Source organism: Artemia sp. Qi Xiang Cuo, chromosome 14 (genome assembly GCF_049724085.1).
Source record: "Artemia sp. Qi Xiang Cuo chromosome 14, ASM4972408v1, whole genome shotgun sequence".
Lineage (NCBI taxonomy): Eukaryota > Metazoa > Arthropoda > Branchiopoda > Anostraca > Artemiidae > Artemia > Artemia sp. Qi Xiang Cuo.
In genome coordinates, this window is record NC_142807.1 from 58,527,297 (window position 1) to 58,547,974 (window position 20,678).

At 34.9% G+C, this 20,678-nt stretch overlaps 1 protein-coding gene across 2 annotated transcripts in view; it reads left to right on the forward strand.

Annotated features, from left to right (window-relative positions):
- Positions 1 to 20,678, forward strand: part of LOC148944695 (VWFA and cache domain-containing protein 1) — a 150,350-nt gene that overhangs the window by 41,212 nt on the left and 88,460 nt on the right. For both annotated transcript variants that reach the window (XM_089100546.1, XM_089100547.1), the window contains exons 4-6: positions 2,139 to 2,287; positions 14,315 to 14,421; positions 20,373 to 20,600. In XM_089100546.1, coding sequence (XP_088956672.1) covers positions 2,139 to 2,287; positions 14,315 to 14,421; positions 20,373 to 20,600 — 484 coding nt within the window. The remainder of the gene's footprint in view (positions 1 to 2,138; positions 2,288 to 14,314; positions 14,422 to 20,372; positions 20,601 to 20,678) is intronic.

Here is a 20,678-nt window from a genome sequence, read left to right on the forward strand (position 1 = left end):
AAGCCGCTATCAAAGACTTGAGGACAAACAAAGCTGCCGGCCCCGATGGAATCCAGCCCAAACAACTAAAAGTAAACTGCAAACCACTCCTTGACCTTTACCAAAAAATTACCAAAGCTGCTTTGGAAAATGTCACTTCCCATTAATTTAGTGTGAAGCCACGATAATCTCTCTGCAAAATAAAGGTTCTAAAGCTGTCTCCAACAAATACATTCTAATAAGTCTAACCAGTCACGGAGCGAAAATCCTCACAAGAGTCATGCTCGGGCATATACGAGCCATTTCCTCAATGGTCATTCCGGAATACCAAGCCGGCTTTCGACCTAATAGATAAACAATTGATCAGATATTCACTGTTCGGCAGATCATGAAAAAGTATAACGAACTTGGCCGCAGCATCTACCACCTTTTCATAGACTTTAAACAAGCTTTTGATCAGATATGGAGAGAAGGTCTATGGCACATCCTTCTTCACTTTGGCATCCCAACCAACCTGATCTCGCTGATCAAAGACATGTATAAGAAGTTCAGTAGCCGCGTCATGACTGGAGAAGGACTTACCGAGAGCTTCAAAACCTCTACTGGAGTACTGCAAGGTTACTTACTGTCACCGGAGCTGTTCACTCTCTTACTATCTGAAGCCCTTTCACTCACAAATAACCCGCCCGGCGCCCTTGTCGGAGGAGTGGTGATAGACAAACTAGCATATGCTGATGACATAGTCCTAATAGCCGAGTCCCTTCAAGATTTACAATCTCAGGCTAACAGCGTTCACTCGTCCACCAACCTCTTCGGGATAGCAATCAACACCTCAAAAACGAAAGCCATGCGCTGTTCACGCAAATTCGATTTACATGTAAATCTCAACAGCCAGCTTAGTGAAGGTACCATTGAATGGGTGGATGGCTTCACCTACCTTTGGAGCTTACTTACTTATGATAACAACCAACTCAAAGACATCAAGAGACGCCTGACACTTGCAAACTCCAGTTTTAAAGCTCTGATACCCGTCTGGAGGAATAAGAACCTAACAACAAATCTCAAAACGAGACTCTTCTACTCCCTCATTATTCCGATCGCCATCTATGCCTGTGAGTCCTGGACGCTTAAAACAGACGATCAACGCTGCCTAGCTGCCTTTAAAACCAAATCCCTACGACGCATCGCTGGTATCACCTTCCATTACAGAATCTCCAACTCCAAGCTTCTCCATAATCTGAAAGTCAAATTTACAATACTGGACAAAATAAAACTACAACAACTCAAATGGCTTGGACATACCCAACGCATGGCTAGCACTCGTCTCCCGAAGATAGCCTTCGATGGACGAGTACACGGTTCTCGACCCAGAGGTCGCCCTCCGAAGAGATGGAAAGAAAACTTCTCACCTTACAATCTGCCACAATTCTGCCGCCTGGCCGACAACAGAAGCACCTACAGGAGGCACATCAATGAACTGGTTAAAGAAGAGGCCCCAAAACGACCTTCAAGGACGGATGGGACATAAGTAAGTAAGTAAGTAATATTCGTATACTTTTTTCATCTGTAGTCTTTGCTCAGCCAAACCAGGCTTAGGTGAAGTATATGCTGATTGGTGCACATGGTCCTATCTGAAATTCTATATTATTCGTATACTTTTTTCATCTGTAGTCTTTGTTCAGCCAAAACCAGGTTTAGGTGAAGTATATTCTGATTGGTGCACATGGTCCTATCTTTGAAATTCTATAATATTCTTATACGTTTTTCCATCTGTAGTCTTTGTTCAGCCAAAACCTGGCTTAGGTGAATTATATTCTGATTGGTGCACATGGTCCTATCTTTGAAATTCTATAGTAGCCTATTCGTATACGTTTTTTCATCTGTAGTCTTTGTTCAGCCAAAACCAGGCTTAGGTGAAGTATATGCTGATTGGTGCACATGATCCTATCTTTGAAAGTCTATAGTATTCGTATACGTTTTTTCATCTGTAGTCTTTGTTCAGCCAAAACCAGGCTTAGATGAAGTAAGGTAAAGTATATGCTGATTGGTGCACATGTTCCTATCTTTGAAAGTCTATAATATTCGTATACATTTTTTTATCTTTAGTCTTTGTCCAGCCAAAACCAGGCTTCTGTTTGACAGTGTTTATTAATTTTTAGGTCAGCAAAAAATTGCAGAACAAATTGCTTTTGTATTCAAGAATTGTAAATCGAAGTAGATTGATCATTGAAGATTTGTTCAGGCTACACCTTCAAGACCCGCTGAGTGAGACTAACCCATGTTGTGACATACCAGATTCTAGCCTAAGGTATGAAAAATTAGTCTTTTAGTTTCAAATTCCTTTTTTAGTTATTCTGTAATTATTTAGATTTCTATTTTATTTTAGCTGTAGGGCATGGGCATAACTTCATCATATTACATAGTATTAATTTCACATTTTTGTATTTTCAGTATTAAGTACATTTAAGTATTATTTTAACAATATTATAACCTCACGCTTCAGATTGATTGGTCAACTGACGTGTGGCCCGCAGCCAGTTGCATAGACCTACAACCCGAACCGTCGCTATTTCACTAAGGCTTGTTAAATTCTCTCTACTGCCTTGAATATACTAAGCTGAGCTTGATTAGCAGCTTAAGGGCTTGAGCTCCGATGGTTGTCCTCCTGTTTTAGCGATAAAGGCGCTTGCTCTGCTTGAACGGTAGTTGCGCCGTTTGGACCCTGGAAATAACCCTTTATTGTTTGATTGTACAAAACTCCACTGTTTTGCGCGTGATAGTTCAAAAGGCATTATTTTAGGCTGGATAAATTTTAGAGGAGCGTCAAAAAACAAAACAAAAAAATATATATATTTTGTAGTCCTTTTGCTTTATATTTTTATTTTATTTTTTTATAATTATTTCAATAAATTTTGAAATTGTGAAATGTATTGAATCTAATTATAATACTCGATGCCAAGATTGATTTCGGTCAATAACACTTCAGGGCTCCATTCTAAAGAAGTTAGAATTAAGGAAACCAATTTCTCAGACTCGCAGCTCTTAAAAAATTGTAATAAGCAAATCAAATGGCACTTTGTTCATCAGTTGGACCCAGTAGCGTTAATTCACGAAAATTTTGAGGAGGTCAGAATTTATTTTTTTAAATTTCAAGAAAATGTATTTCATAGGCAGCGCGCTAGCGCTGCCTAAGTAAAGAACGATGTGGGCACAATGTGTATGTGTGTTTTTTTTTTTCTCCATACCCGGGCACTTCGTATCGGAGGAGTTGTCGTAGAAACTTCGAAAAGGGCTCATTTGATTGGAAATTGGAGGGGCTAGTGCCCTTTTTAATAGTCGAAAGTGATTGGAGGGCAACTAGCCCCCCCCCCACGCCCATAATTCCCCCAAACACGTTCAATCAAAATTTTTAGATAGCCATTTTGTTCAGCGTAGTTGATTTCCAGATAGAAAATATATTTTTGAGGAGGACACTCCCCCACAACCCTCAGGGCAAGGGTTTTAAGTTTTGCCCTGGGGGCGTATAAGGTTTTTATAGAAGGCGTTGTCGTAGAAAATTCAAAGCAGGCTCATTCGATTGGAAATTTGAAAGACTAGTACTCTTTTTAATATTCGAAAGTGATTGGAGGGCAACTAGCCCCCCCCCCCCTCGCCCATCATTCCCCCAAACACATCCAATCAAAATTTTGAGATAGCGATTTTGTTCAGCGTAGTTGATTTCTAGATACAAAAAATATGTTTTTGAGGAGGAAACTCCCCACAACCCTCAGGGCAAGGGTTTTAAGTTATGCCCTGGGGGGTATATAAGGTTTTTATAGAAGGTGTTGTCGTAGAAACTTCAAAAAAAGCTCATTCGATTTGAAATTCAAAGGGCTCGTACATTTTTAAATAGTTGTTAGGTATTTGAAGGCACCTAGCCCCCCCCCACGCCAATCTTTTCCCCACACACATTCATTAAAAATTTTGAGATAGCCATTTTGCTTAGCGTAGTTGATTTTCAGATAGAAAATATGTTTTTGAGGAAGACACTCCCCCACAGGCCTCAGAACAAGGGTTTTAAGTTATGCCCTGGGGGCATATAAGGTTTTTAAAGAAGGTATTGTCGTAGAAACTTCAAAAAAAGCTCATTCAATTGGAAATTCAAAGGGCTAGTGCCCTTTTTAATAGTCGAAAGTGATTGGAGGGCACCTAGCCGCCCCCCCCACGCCCATCATGCCCCCAAACACATCCAATAAAAATTTTGAGATTGCCATTTTGTTCAGCGTAGTTGATTTCCAGATAGAAAATATATTTTTGAGGAGGACACTCCCCCACAACCCTCAGGGCAAGGACTATTAGTTATGCCCTGGGGCATATAAGGTTTTTATTGAAATATTTGTCATAGAAACTTGAAAAAGGGCTCATTCGATTTGAAATTCAAAGGGCTAGTACCCTATTTAATAGTCGAAAGTAATTTGAGGGCTACTAACCCCCCTCTCACGCCCACCTTTTCCCCAAGTACATCCAATCAAAATTTTTAGATAGCCATTTTATTCAACGTAGTTGAAACTTTTGAAAATTATATCTTTAAGAATGACAACCCCTCCCCCCATAGCCTCAAGTGCATGGGTTGCAAGTCATGCCCTGAAAGTACATACGGTGTTTTGTAGAAAGCTTTGTCGTAGAAACTTCAAAAGGGCTCATTCAATTGGAAATTGAAACGGCTAGTGCCTTTTTTAATAGTTAAAAGTGATTGGATAGCGATTAACGCCCCTCTCACGCCCACCATTTTCCCAAACACATCGATTTAAAATTTTGAGATATCCATTTTGTTCAACTTAGTTGAAAGTTCTGGAAATTTTGTCTTTTAGGATGATAACCCCCTCAGAGCCCTCAGTGCAAGGATTGTAAGTTACGCCCTGGTGCATATAAGGTTATGTAGAAAGTTGTTGTATAAATCATAGGCAGCAAGATTGCGCTGCATAAGTAAAGAACGGGGACACTCGAGAACGAGACAAGAAACGAGGACTAAGTAAGAGGAGGACACTCCCCCACAACCCTCAGGGCGAGGGTTTTAAGTTATAATCTGGGGGCATGTAAGAACGATGTTGGCATATCAAAGGGCTAGTGCCCTTTTTAATAGTCGAAAGTGATTAGAGGGCAACTAACCCGCCTCTCACGCCCACCTTTTCCCCAAACACATCTAATCCAAACTTTTAGATAGCCATGTTATTCAACTTAGTTTTAAGTTCTGGAAATTAAGTCTTTGAGGATGACAACCCTCCCCCCCCCCACAACCCTCAGGGCAAGGGTTGTAAATTATTCCCAGGGGCCAAATAAGGTTTTTATATAACGCGTTGTCGTAGAAACTTCAAAAAGGGCTCATTCGATTTTAAATAGAAATGGCTAGTGCCCTTTTTAGTAGTTGAAAGTGATTGGAAAGCAACTAACACCCCTCCCACGCAAACCATTCCCCAAACACACCCAATAAAGATTTTGAAATAGCCATTTTGTTCCACGCAGTTCAAAGTTCAGGAAATTATACCTTTGAGCAGGACACTCCCCCCACAGTCTTCAAGGCAAGAGATATATGTTATGCCCTGGGGGTATATAAGGTTTCTATTAAAATCTTTGTCGTAGAAACTTGAAAAAGAACTCATTCGATTGGAAATTCAAAGGGCTAGTGCCCTTTTTAATAGTCGAAAGTGATTTGAAGGCAACTAACCCCCCTGTCACGCCAATCTTTTCTCCAAACACACCCAATCAATAATTTAAATAGCCATTTTATTCAACGTAGTTGAAAGTTTTGGAAATTAGGTCTTTAAGGATGAACATCCCCCCCCCCTCCCCCCCCAGCCCTCAGGGTAAGGGTTGTAAGTTATGCCCTGGGGGCGTAAGGTTTTTATTGAAAGCGTAAAACTTCAAAAGGGCTCATTAAATTGGAAATTGAAAGGGTTAGTGCATTTTTTAATAGTTGAAAGTGATTGGAGAGCGACTAACACCCCTCTCACGCCCACCATTTTCTCAAACACATCCAATCAAACTTTTGAGATATCTTTTTTGTTCAACGTAGTTGAAAGTTCTTGAAATTAGGTTTTTTAGGATGATAACCCCCTCAGAGTCCTCAGTGCAGGGGTTGTAAGTTATGCCCTGGGGGCATATAAAGTTTATATAGAAAGTTGTTATAGAAATTTCAAAAAAGGGCTCATTTGATTGGAAATTGAAACTGCCCTTTTTAATAGTCAAAAGTGAGTGGAGAGTAATTAATCCCCCTCTTACGCCCACCATTTCCCCAAAAACATTCAATCAAAGTTTAGAGATAGCCATTTCGTTCAACGTAGTTGAAAGTTCTGCAAATTATGTATTCAAGGACGACAAACCCCCCAGAGCCCCAAGGGCAAAAGTTGTAAGTTCTGCCCTGACGGCATGTAAGGTTTATATAGACAGATATGTCGTAAAACTTCAAAAGGGGCTCATTCAATTCGAAATTGAGATGGCCCTTTGTAATAGTCGAAAGTGATTGGAGGGTAACTAATCCCCCTCTCACGCCCACCATTCCTCCAAACCCATCCAATAAAAATTTTCAGATAGCCATTTTGTTCAACATAGTAGAAAGTTCTGGAAATTAGGTCCTTGAGAATGACACCCCCCAGCACTCAGGGCAAGGGTTGTAAGTTATGCCCTGTGGGCATATAATATTTTTATTGAAAGTTTTGTCGTAGAAACTTCCAAAGGGCTCATTTGATTGGAAATTGTAAGGGCTATGGCCATTTTGAATAATTGAAAGTGATTGAATAGCGATTACCGCCCCTCTCGCGCCCACCATTTCCCCAAACACATCCAATCAAAATTTTGAGATTGCCATGTTGTTTAACGTAGTTGAAAGTTCTGGATATTCGGTCTTGAGGATGACAATCACCCTAAAAGACCTTAGGGTAAGGGTTGTAATTTATGCCCTGGGGGCATATAAGGTGTTTATAGAAAGCGTTGTCGTTTCCAAAAGAGCTCATTCGATTTGACATCGAAAGGCCTTGAGCCCTTTTTAAAAGTCGAAAGTGATTGGAAGGCTTGATATTTTTATAGTAAAGATCGAAGTGGGCATAATATATTATTTTTTGTTGTTGTTTAGACCAGGGCACTTCGTATCGAAGGAGTTGTCGTGGGAACTTCGAAAAGGGCTCATTTGATTGAAAATAGAAAGGGCTGATGCCCTTTTTAATAGTCGAAAGTTGATTTGAGGGCAACTAATCCCCCTTCCAATCCCACCCTCCCACGCCAACCCTCCCATTTCTACTCTTGAAATTTAACCAAATCAAAATAGCGTAAGTGTATATAAGCTATCAAAGGAAGTGAACGTTTTTTTTTTATGAATGGTATCACGTTATTCATTTCAGACCAACCAGAGGAAGCATAAAGCTAAATTAAACAGTACTAATTGTATCTAGATTTTTAAAAGGGTGTATGTTTTAAAATTTACTGAAATTTTTTTCCCAGAATACAAATTGCAGGCCAAACTCTAAAGTCTTAAAAAAAGAAAAGATTTAAATCATTATATTCTTTTTGCCTTAAAACGCTATGTCAATATAAAACGAACAGAAATTAATTAAAAAAAACTTTTTCCACAAAATAAGTTTTTCAAAGAAAAGTAAAGAACTCTATTAAACCAAAATATGAGCAAAAATAAAATCAAATAATCTACCAAGCGTGAAACTACCACAAATCAGTATCGCCAAATAAATGAAACCCAAAACGAACAGAAATTACAATATTTAACCGAATCAAACTCAAAACAAGCAAAAATTAACACAAGTTGGGTGCAAAACCCCTATGCCTTCCCAAGGCCAGAAAAAAAAAAATTGCACTTTACTGAAAAAATACAAATGAATGTGCATTGTCCGTTTAATATACATATACTGATATTTAGTAATCAAAATGTGAATATTATTTGAATTATTAAAGTTATAAAAGTAAAAAAAATTATATTTTTTTAAGAAAACAACGATATGGGCACAATGTGTTATTTTTTTCTTCAGCCGGGCACTTCGTATCGAAGGAGTTGTCGTAGAAACTTCGAAAAGGGCTCATTCGAAAGGGCATAGGGGTTTTGCACCCAGCTTATGTTAATTTTTGCTCGTTTTGAGTTTGACTTGGTTAATTATTGTAATTTCTGTTCGTTTTGGGTTTCATTTATTTGATTTTATTTTTTGCTCATTTTTTGTTTAATGGAGTTCTTTACTTATCTTTGAAAAACTTATTTTGTGGAAAAAGTATTTTTTTTATTAATTCTACTGTAAGGGATACCCTGAACTTTCTAGACATAAAAATGAGCGGTTAGTATTCTATTATTAATATCTTCCGAGCCCAAACAAGACTTAGAAGCATAAGTCCAGTTCGAATCATCTGAATTCGTCAGTCAAGATGTCGATACGATATTTATTCTTTACGTCGTAACATTGAAACTTTCAATTTTCAATGTTAGGAAAAAGGAGCTCTTTTGGACACCAAGGGTCAAACATGCCACACTTTTGCAATAACCAGTGCTATATATAAACAATGGGCAAATTACAGCTTATAATCCTCGCCCCATAGGCTGCTATAGGGTGCTTTCCCCAGAGGGACAGTTGTTGGACCTTTCAACTTGGTAGAAAAAACGGCTGTCTAAAAATTTTGATCAGATGTACTTGGAGGAAAAAGAGGTGGGGGGGGGGGGCTGTTTGCCCTACAATCACTTTTGACCTTGAAAAGGACCCTAGAATGCTCAATTTCAAATCGAAGGAGCCCCTTCCAAAGTTTCTACGACAACTCCTTCCATACGAAGTGCCTTCTTAAAAAAAAAAAAAATTACACATGGAACCGCGCATTTACTGCGCGGTCAAGGATTTACTGAAACTCGTATAAGTCAAAGAAGGTAAATACAAAGATGGCGCTCATTAGTATAGCCTCTAATATCTACTAGTTACATACTAGTCTCAATGATTAAATTTTGATTGAGAGTTGTTCAATTACCGAGTGATATGTTACGTACAAGTAACAATTTAATGAAAATAAATCCATTTATTAGACAGTAAAAACAATGAAGAAATCTCTGGATAAATCGGTCGCATCACAGTAACCGTCATCAGCAGATAAAAAATTCGTCTACTGATGATGGTCACTGTGTATGTAACCGAAATATCCAGAGATTTTGTTATTGTTTTTACTGTGTAATAAAGAAATTGTTAAACTGTTATTTGTACGTCATGGAAAGGCAGTGCGATCTTCCAAAATACCTACGTGATGGGCTTCTTAAGGTAGTTTACGAAGATTTACTCTCATAGAGAAAAAAAAGAAGATAATTACTTGAAATAAAAGACATTTTAGGTAAAACAGGCAGTAGTAGTAGTAGTAATAGTAATTTATTATAAAAAAAAAAAACAGAAACAAAAAATATCGGTAGCGCACCAAAAACGAGGGTGTGCTACTAGTAAAAAGAAAAAAAGAACACAAAAAAACAACAAGTTCAATCTATAAGAAGCAGGAGTGCAAAACATTTTAAAAAAGAAAAAAAAAAAAACTACATAAAAATGTCATACAAAATAAAACTAACTAAAATCATTAGGGGTTTCTTTTGTTCGGCATGAAGGTAGAGGACCAATTGACATACATGGAAATTGGGAAAATGAGTATTAAGAAGTCTTACCGTTTTATCTTGTTAATACGGTACTAGGAAATAAAATGATCCAAAAATAGAGGTAGGAGCTAAAGAAATCTACTAACGAACGCTTGCTCATAATCTATAAAAATGAGGACCAAAAGTGTTTGATAACTCAGGCACTATCGCTCAGATAATTCTTGTACAATCTTCTTCTCCTCTCTATTTAACACAAAGTTTTTTCACTAATAGTCCTAGCTGCGTTCATAGCTTTCTTCCCTAAGACAACATCAGCAACTGCACAAATTGTTTTATTAAAATTATTCCATCCATCTTCTACATAGTCAAATTTTAAACTCTTTAGTTTTATATTCAACTGTTCCTGGAAAGTTTCTCTCAAATTCTCCTCTTGGAGTCTACCAACATCATAATTTCCTTGGAGGTAGTTGCCCTTTCAATGTTTCAGCTTTAAATTAACCCTAGACACTACTAGATGGTGATCTTTAGTTTTAACATCAATAGCAGCACTCATATACATCCTAATATCTTGTATTGATCCTGCCAATCTTCGGCTTACAATAACATAATCAATAAGATTTGCTGTCTTACCATCAAGTGAATACTATTTTAACTTATGAGCCATTTTATGACCAAACACTATATTGGTTATAACTAAGTTGTTATACCTGTAAAATTGCAGTTGTCTGTAGCCATTACTGTTTTCCTTTCCTACACCAAATTTACCTAGGCTAGGCTACCACTTATACTTATTTCTACCGACCTGGTTGTTAAAATCTCCTAATAAAAACACCATATTTCTACTTGGTACCCTGTTTATTTGCTCCTGTAACAGTCGGTTCTACAGGGGCATATTCTATCATAAGGGATACCCTGAACTTTCTAGGCATAAAATGAGCGATTAGTACTTCTCTTCAAGCAAATAATTTAGTACTGGGTGTCCAACCAGTCGGATGATTTGCCCACAACCACGCAATCCACTCCCGAACAAAGGCAGAAAATCAGGAGATTGGTACCTGCGATACGCAGACCGTTGGTCAGCATACAAAAAGTTTAGTGTTTTTTCCAACCAGTGGCTTTACTTTGAAATTAATTAAAAAACTTTTCCACAGAATAAGTTTTTCAAAGAAAAGTAAAGACTCCATATAACAAAAAATGAGCAAAAATAAAATTAAATAATCTACCAAGCGTGAAACTACCACAAAATTTGCACTTTACTGAAAAAATACAGATGAATGTGCATTGTCAGTTTAATATACATATACTGATATTTAGTAATCAAAATGTTGATATTATTTGATTTATTAAAGTTATGTTAACTTATGCTAAACTTATGTTAACTTATGTTAACATAAGTTAGGCGCAAAACCCCTATGCCTTCCCAAGGCCAGAACAAAATTTGCACTTTACACATAAATGTTTTTACTTTTACAACTTTAATAAATCAAATAATATTAACATTTTGATTACTAAATATCAGTATATGTATATTAAACTGACAATGCACATTCATTTGTATTTTTTAGGAAAGTGCAAATTTTGTTCTGGCCTTCAGAAGGCATAGGGGTTTTGCGCCCTACTTATGTTAATTTCGGCTCGTTTTGAGTTTGATTCGGTTATTTATTATAATTTCAGTTCGGTTTTGGGTTTCATTTATTTATTGATGCTGCTTTGTGGCAGTTTCAAGCTTGGTAGAGTATTTTATTTTATTTTTGCTAATTTTTTGTTAAATGGAGTCTTTACTTTTCTTTGAAAAACTTATTCTGTGGAAAAGTTTTTTAATTAATTTCAAAGTAAAGCCACTGGTTGGAAAAAACACTAAACTTTTTGTATGCTGACCAACGGTCTGCGTATCGCAGGTACCAATCTCCTGATTTTCTGCCTTTGTTCGGGAGTGGATTGCGTGGTTGTGGGCAAATCATCCGACTGGTTGGACACCCAGTACTAAATTATTTGCTTGAAGAGAAGTTTTCTAAACAAATAAACACAGTGTTATACTATAGCTCTTATGAAGCTGTCTGTATAGGTGGCCAAACCGGACATTCCAGGAACAATAATGTTCATTAAAGAAGAAGCAGCAAAGGGCCTTAAATCACTTTTTCTTTTTGGCTACACATTTTCTAAGACTGAGTTGGCCGCATAGCTTTTAAGGCTTTTTGTTCATTTTAATCATTTGAATTCATTTAAGGTTTTTGGCTTCTGAGGCATAGTTGAAACTATGATACGGTGACATGCTTTTAATTTTGGTATAAAGTTCATAAATTAAGAAATAGATGTCGGTAAAATGAAATACTTTGGATATGCCATGTATGGTAGAAACATATCAAATACTCCAGTTTTCGAGCAGTTTTATGAATAAGAAAGAAAATATAATGCATTTTGTGGAGCACTAAATAACTACTTATGCACTATATGGCTTTAAGCACTGATTTTAAGCATTAAACAAGATAGGATAAAAGGATTAGACAAATGAATAAAACTCGTTTTGCTTGAAGGGTTGGGGGGTTAATCTCAGACATGTCACATAATGCCTTTTGAATTGCTGCAGTCAAGTTTCAATCCACTTTTTATGAGGCAGTTATGTAGGGGGGTAGAACTGACATTTTTATTGCTTTATTAGTTTTATTGTTTGTATGTCTAAGTGAGGTATAAGTTTGCATCTATTTTAATCACACGAAATGCTCACTTTAGAATTAAATAGATACCATAGGGTGGAAAATCGCACACAAGATATATAACAAAACTAACTGATATATAAGTAAAAGTTCAAATGGGATAAGTTCTTTTACTAGACAGTGAAAACAGATCACGTTGGCTCGGGATTAGTATGTGCTCTTCTATTTCAGCTATCCGTGCTAGTGCACTTGCAGATATTACGAATAAGCTTAAAGCAGGCTATGCTAAAATTGTCCCACATCGTGGCCGACATTCTCGTAAGGCATTGGCTAAACTCTATTCAACGTATTGCGACCATTCCATTCTTTTTCTATCAGGTTTGCGCCCATTTTTTAATATTAGTGATATGCTGGATATTAGATTTTGTATTTCCGTTATTGTAAATATCTTTTGTATTTGCCTCGTTGGTACAGAAACCGTAAGACTCTACGAATGTTTAATGCAACTGATATATTGACGTCATATAATAAGTTGGACTCTAAGTTAAAAGATGAGTCCTGCAAGCAGTTGGGTCCTTTTATTCCTCTTGTGCGATTGTTCTGATTTGCATTTGTAGTTCTTTATATTTATGTTGTTTTGCATGTGTTTTGTTTTGTATGTCTTTCCCTTTTATTTTCTTTTGTTTCTCCACTTTTTTATAATGTTAGTGGGCCAAAAATAAATTATTATTATTATTATTATTAAAAACATCTGGATATTTTGACCACATACACCAGTGGTCGTCATCAGCAGAAAAACTAAAGCATTACAATTAAAACAAACATATTTATGCAGAACAAAATAATTACTTTTGGGTTACATAGACTATAGTTTCCACTTCTTTCACTAGATCTGTTTGAGAGCGTTCATTAACAGAGTTCGTTCAAGTGCCTAAATGTAAATTGAATTACTAATGAAGGTGGTACAATCTTCTTCTTCCGATTGCAAAAGAAGTGTTGTTGAATTTAATGTTACATACTTGATTTGTCACATCTCCCCATATATACGACGTACTTTTGATTCAGTTCCTTATATTAGGTATTTTTTTTCTAATACTACACTGCTTTTCTGTTCCATTTAAGCAAAGGCAGTGGCCTTAGAAAAAAAAAATCCAATATAAGGTATTACAAAAAAAAAAAAATAATATATATATTAAAACAAAACAAAAGCGACAATAAACCACACATGAATAATGAACATTCGAATTAGTAAGAAATATACTTGTCAAAATTAACTAAAAAAAAACTTTATAATTATTGCAGCCAACCTTTAGCCAAGTCAGTTGCTTTACATTAGAAATCTAAGTATAAGTTAATGTCTACTCAAATCACTTATCACCAAATTAATTAGTATGCAGCCCCCCCCCCCCACAACAGAACACACGTGAATAATGAACAGTAGTAGTAGTAAGAAATATACTTGATTCATATCATTGTTAAATCTTCAATTATAGACAAGGCTACAATTCCAGCAATCCAGGAGAAAAAGAAAGTGATAATTATGGTAAAAAAAAAATAAAAAAAAATAAAATCAAATTCGAAAAAGGTAAATATAATGCTTCTTAATTATGCTACCGTGATTTATTTAATAATTGCTATACATGAATGTATTATTAAGTGATGTAATTTAACTGATATTTAAGTCTATTCTAATTTAAAATCATACTTGACTATCACAACCCTCCTCAGGAATATCCTCTCTTCTAAAAATTGTAAATTGTATGATATGTGCCCCCTACCCTCGTTTAAATTGTCTACGAGGTGAGAGAATTGAGATGAAATTCCCCCAAATTAGACAGCCAAAGAAAAAAAAAACGGAAGCAAAATGTAACTTGAAAATTTTATCTATTTTGGCCCTAGAAATATACCTTTAAGGTATCAGCCCCCCCTCCTCTAAGGACAAAACTTGGATACTGGCCTAGAACGTACCTCCGCGTATTAACTCCTATTAATATAACTGATATCACCAAGTTCTATGTTGGATCTATAGGCAAAGGCCTTCGCTCTTATTTTGCGCCATGTTTTGCAAATAATGTTGGTTTGTTTTGCTTAGGTACGATGAACATTTTGGGACCAAAATTTCGCTGGAGAATTCTTGTGATGTAAGCCTCCCATCTCGTCAGTTGTTTGCATTTTCACCTGGGAGAAACCTAACTCATGGTTTGTGTTTTTGACTCTCTGTATTTTTATCTTATATTCCGAGTTCAACAATAACCTAACAATTGCATAGAATAACAATTATTATTATATTATTCTTATGGAGAATAACCCTATATGCTATATAGTCATCACATTACAATGCTGATATGACTCTCCTTCAAAAATCGAGCATCTGAGATCGAACTACTATGTGGTAATGATGCATATTGATGGTTGCTGACGTATATTTGATTTCAATGGGTATTTAAAGATTGAATTTGAAACTCGTTATAGCCTATAATATTGCTATGATTTATTTTTTTTATGTTAGATTGCAGTGTTCATATAGTATAGTATTCATGGATTTGTGGCCAAGCATTTCAGAGTTTTTGATAGTGTTACCATAATCAGTTATGTTACCATATCAGTTGGTAACTAATGTTACCAACATTTCAGAGTTTTTGATATGTTTTTTATGTTTTGTATGTTACCATAATCAGTTTGGCTACATGTAGTTTGTATGAAACATTTATGGAACATAAGATATTTTTATAAATCTAATAGATACAGCCACCAGGTTTACAAAAAAAAAAAAAAAAAAAAAACTATAGACACTAGCAGAACATAAGAGGATTGTATGTAAGGAGGCCATAATACATAAGGAGGCCATAATATACTTTTTGAGGTGCTGTTTTGCTATCTTGGGACATTAGTATAGAGGAAAGCTTTGGAGGCGTTTTAGAGGATCCTAGGCATGTACACTGAGGCCCCTTCTGTGTACATGCCTGGTACATGCCTTACCATAGAAAAGGCCTAACTGAAGTAAGAAATATTAAAAAGAAATTTGATGATCTTTCTTAGAAGGGAAGTACAATTCCTGGTGCCATGCATCACAATACTCCCATCAGCTTCCTGTACTGCTGATAATTGAATGTAGGCTATAGGCTAAGCATATAAAACAACCAAATTTATGTAAAACAGCTGGTTACGAGCTGTAACTAAAGAGTAACTTGTCAATAGACACCAAAGGATATGCTTTTCATGCTTATTGATATCATGCATAAGTCATTAACTTCAAATTTACCCATCAAAAGTTATTTTAAATTGAACCATAAAAGTTATTACCCGTCATAAGTAATTTCATTATAGCACTTAGTCAAACTTTATGGTAAACTGAAGGAGGCTGGCCAAGGCCGTATCCAGGGGGGATTTCAGGGTTTGCCCCCCCCCCTGAAAATTTTGTTGGACCCGTAAAAACGTAACAAAAATGCATATAAACAAATTTTTCATGCGTTTAAAAGTTTTTTGGCAACCCAGCCCCTGCCCCTCAAGGACGTATCCTGGATACGTCCTTGAGGCTGGCCCATGTATAGAAGATATTTTTCTATTGTTTTATTTTCACATTTACAAAAGAAAAGATATATCCCTCTATATTAGCAGAACACAATCACAACCATAATGTAAGTTTTTCAGTGACATTTTTTATTTTTAGGACACTGGTATGAAAGAAAGCTCTTGGGGAGGTTTAAAAAAAAGAACTGAGAGATAAAGATATTTCCGCAAATACTTCAGCCATAGTATATCTGACAAAGTAAACAAAAAAAAGCTGGTATTAAATGAAGTATTTTACTAAAACAAAGAAAACAATTCCTTGACCTATTTTCTTTTTCTATATCAAACATATAAATACTGTTGAAATCACCTTGTTCAACCTACGTCCCCGCACAGGAGCTGAGGGGAAGGAGGAGAATTCTCTCCCCTCAAGATCAGTCCAGAGGAATAAGGAAGAAGCGTATCTGACAATCGCTGGTGTGTGAGCAGTCTCGCAGCTGATCCCAATAAAGCCATCTTAAAATTTCTCAAAGAAGAATTTTAGCTCTTTGTAAATATTTGGATTAAGATAGCAATAATAAAGACACTTTGAATCGCCTTTATTATACCAGAGGCAGGGAAGGAGGGGCAGAAATGATTGGACTCTAAAAAAAAACAATAAAAAAAATAGAACTAAGAATAGTTTGAAAATTGTTTAAAATGCAAAGAGCCTCCTTTTATGTTAATTCATTTTAAAAGGAAATTTTAATTATGGGTATTTCATGATCATTTTATATTCGGACCCAAAGAGTATGGTTAACTTATAAAAGTGGAAACTGGTGCTTGTGTTGAAAAAATGTCAAAGCCATCTAGCGTTTGGTGATACTTGGCATTTTTTCAGTGTATTAATAAAAATAATTAATTTAATTAGTTTAATTGGTAAAATTAGGGTATTAATGAGTATCCGATCTTAGCTTATGACAGAAAAATGAGCTTGAAAAGATGCCAAGTGTTGCCAACGGTTCTACTCTCATAGTTTACCCTCCGCTCTTTGTTCTGACCAAGTTGTAAAGTTTTAATTAAATAAATACCTTTCATGTTCAGGAAAAGCAGGGACTGGTTTCAAGGAAGAATTGTAAATAATTTCTTAGACCACACTGCTTTTCCATTAAAAACAAAAAAATTTTTTTAAACACGAAAAACGGGTTTTAATTTTCTAACAAGCAGTGAACTACAAAACAATTAATTATGCACAAAAGCTCCTAATATTTCGGCCCAACATCGGGTTGTATTTATAAACGGAAAAAAAAAAAATAAAATAAAGCAATAACATTATAACTTTTATAATTATACTTTTAATATTCATTAAAATCTTAAAAAAAAGATAACAAAAAGCAAAAAAGAAATAAAAATAAAAAAAAAAAAAAAAAAAAAACACAAATTAATTAAAAAATTCCATGCACTGAATGTCTTTCAACTGGCCTCCTCTCAGTATATAAATGGAAATATATTAAATAAACACTTCCATGTACTTAATGTCTATATTGATTATACTCGCCTCCTCCCAGTATATAAATTGAAATCTATCAAAAATGAAGAATATATTTATACTTAGACAAAAACAATAAAAGGTCAACTAACCCCCCGGTCCATAACCCTTAATTAAATTTCACAAGTTCATCAACCATTTTATGAATTATAAATTGAATGGATTCGTTTTGTTGCAAGCTTATCTGCAATTCGTTTACTTTTCTCATCATTTAACCCATTCTGACCTTTGTTCGCAAGGTCATCTTTCGTTTCAGAAATATTATTAAAATCAGTATTGGTTGAATATCTTGCCTGCATTTTAATTAAACTATTATAAATTGAATTGATCCCAAATTCCCCTTCATCTCTATTGATACTAGTACCCCCATATATTATCTTTTTTATTTCTATAATTTCCCTGAAGCTTTGTAAAAGTCCTACAGACGTATCTACTATTTTTGTTTGATCAAATAAAATACTGTGATGAGGAGTATTTTATACTCCTCATCAATAGGTCTTAAGGCATCCCCTTAAGACCTATTGTTTCAACAACCAATTCACCAACGGTAAAAATCGAGAAATGGGCAGCAATGACACTTAAACCATTATTATATCTCCAAAATTCGTATATAAAAAACTCGAAATTTTTAAAAGACAAACTTATAAGTGTAGAAATATCCTAAGAATCTAGATTGTTCAGTTTCGATATAAAATCCATGTATACGTATATTCCTTTTGATAAATCGTTTAGTATTTTATCCAAAAAACTTGAGGAACGAAAAAATGAGATAGAAGAATTACCTTCGGGACTTGAACTGGAAACTATATTAAATTTAGTCAAAATAACTAGCAGATATACTAACTATTTCAAGTTTAGAGATAATTTTTACCATCAAATTAGGGGTTTAGCAATGGGAGGGCCTTTAAGTCTGTTGTTAGCAAATATTTATGTAGAGTATGTTGAAAATTTAGCTATAGAAACATATTTTTTTAAACCTAAATTTTGGGGCAGATATATGGATGATATTTTAATTATTTGGAATTACGGGGAATCAGAAATTGAAGGTTTCTTGGAACATTTAAATAATTTGGGAGGAGAGTTAATTTTTACAATTGAAAAGGAAACCGAGAATAAGTTACCGTTTCTAGATATTTTGATCCATAGAAATAATAATGAACTAGCATTTTCAATTTACCGTAAACCGACTAGTAACAACCGTTATTTGTCTTTCACATCAAATCACCCGATCCAAGTAAAAAAGGGTGTGGTTATTTCTTTAGTGGATAGGGTATTAAAATTAGCATCACCAGGATACATAAGAAATGAACTAATTTTTATTAAGGATATTCTAATAGGTAATGGCTATCCGGAAAAAATGATTTCTCAAATAATTGAAAAGAGGAAAAAAAGTTGACGGAGCCAAAAATATTAGAAGAAGATGGGTCAAATCAAGAAACAAATTACATAACTTTGCCTTTTGTACCAATTTTATCACAAAAATTAAGAAGAGAATTAAAAAAACATAATATAAATACAGCATTTAAATCAGGACATAATATAAGCTCGTTGTTAAATAAAGGGAAAGACAAGATACCGAGAAATTTGCAAAAGGGAGTATACAAAATTCCATGTTCTTGTGGAAAATTATATGTGGGTAGAACGCAACAAACTTTAGAAAATAGGCTAGAACAACACAAGAATGCAATCGATTACGCTCTAAAACAAAACAAAACACCAGAAACGTTTGAGTCAGCGGTTGCAGAACATCTTTATAATTTTCCTCATCACAGTATTTTATTTGATCAAACAAAAATATTAGATACGTCTGTAGGACTTTTACAAAGCTTCAGTGAAATTATAGAAATAAAAAAGATAATATATGGGGGTACTAGTATCAATAGAGATGAAGGGGACTTTGGGATCAATTCAATTTATAATAGTTTAATTAAAATGCAGGCAAGATATTCAACCAATACTGATTTTAATAATATTTCTGAAACGAAAGATGACCTTGCGAACAAAGGTCAGAATGGGTTAAATGATGAGAAAAGTAAATGAATTGCAGCTAAGCTTGCAACAAAACGAATCCATTCAATTTATAATTCATAAAATGGTTGATTACCTTGTGAAATTTAATTAAGGGTTATGGACCGGGGGGTTAGTTGATCTGTTATTGTTTTGGTCTAAGTATAAATATATTCTTCATTTTTGATAGATTTCAATTTATATACTGGGAGGAGGCGAGTATAATCAATATAGACATTCAGTACATGTAAGTGTTTATTTAATATATTTCCATTTATATACTGAGAGGAGGCCAGTTGAAAGACATTCAGTGCATGGAAGTGTTTAATTAATTTGTTATTTTTGTTATTATTTATTTATATTTTTCTTTTGGTTTTGCTTTTTTTTCTATTTTTGTTTTTTGTTTTTTTTATTTTAATTTAATTTAAGTTGTTTTTTTTTTTTTCTTTATTTATTTATTTTTTTTTTACGTTGATAAATGCTCCCGGATGTGGGGCCGAAATATTCGGAGCTTTTGTGCATAATTAATTGTTTTGTAGTTCACTGCTTGTTAGAAAATTAAAACCCGTTTTTCGTGTTTAAAAATTTTTTTTTGTTTTTAAGGAAGAATTGTATTGTCAAGAGTGTTGTCATTCTGTCATTTCATAGGATATCCGTCTCGTTTTGGTGAATTTGTTAAGTGAAGTTGAAGATTTAGACAATTTTCATTACAATTTGGCTTTTTTTGCCATACAAATTTTGATCCAGTGTTCAGACTAGAGCTATTTACTTTTTTAAAGTGAATGCATTGAAATTACGCTTAACTCCTCGATTGAAGTGGCCATATTTCACTGGCTCTGACGGACCACACTGTGAACATCCATTGTGAACAAAAAGCATAATAAATTGTGAATGTGATACATAAGTTGTTTGTGTAATTGACACCTTTTTCTGGACAGTTTTTAAATACCTAAAAAAGACATATGGTACGAAACTTTCACTCAGTGCTCCTATTATTCTAATTCTAAACCAATTCACTCTAATTTCATTTCTAGATTCTAGTGTTTTTAGAAAAATATTGTCTCTGCTCATCTTCTGATTACCGCTACTTATTTTTTTTTTCTAGTGTATGCTTCCAATTTGCGTATGACTCCTGGATTGAAATGGCAATATTTCATTGGCTCCGACGGAGCACATTGTGAATATCCCTCATTTGGCTGTCGTAATAGTGAAACTGATTACAGAGCTGACATTTATGTATCAACTGTTTATCCTCAAAGAAAAGTGGTAGTTATTTTGGTTGATCATGGATCAGCAATGAGTTACAATCAGCTGATGATTGCCAAAGCTCTTGGTAAGGATATTCATGATTTCTGATTTTAGCTATTGATGTTGTTGTTAGTAGGCTTTGGTTTATTAGCCATAAACGTCG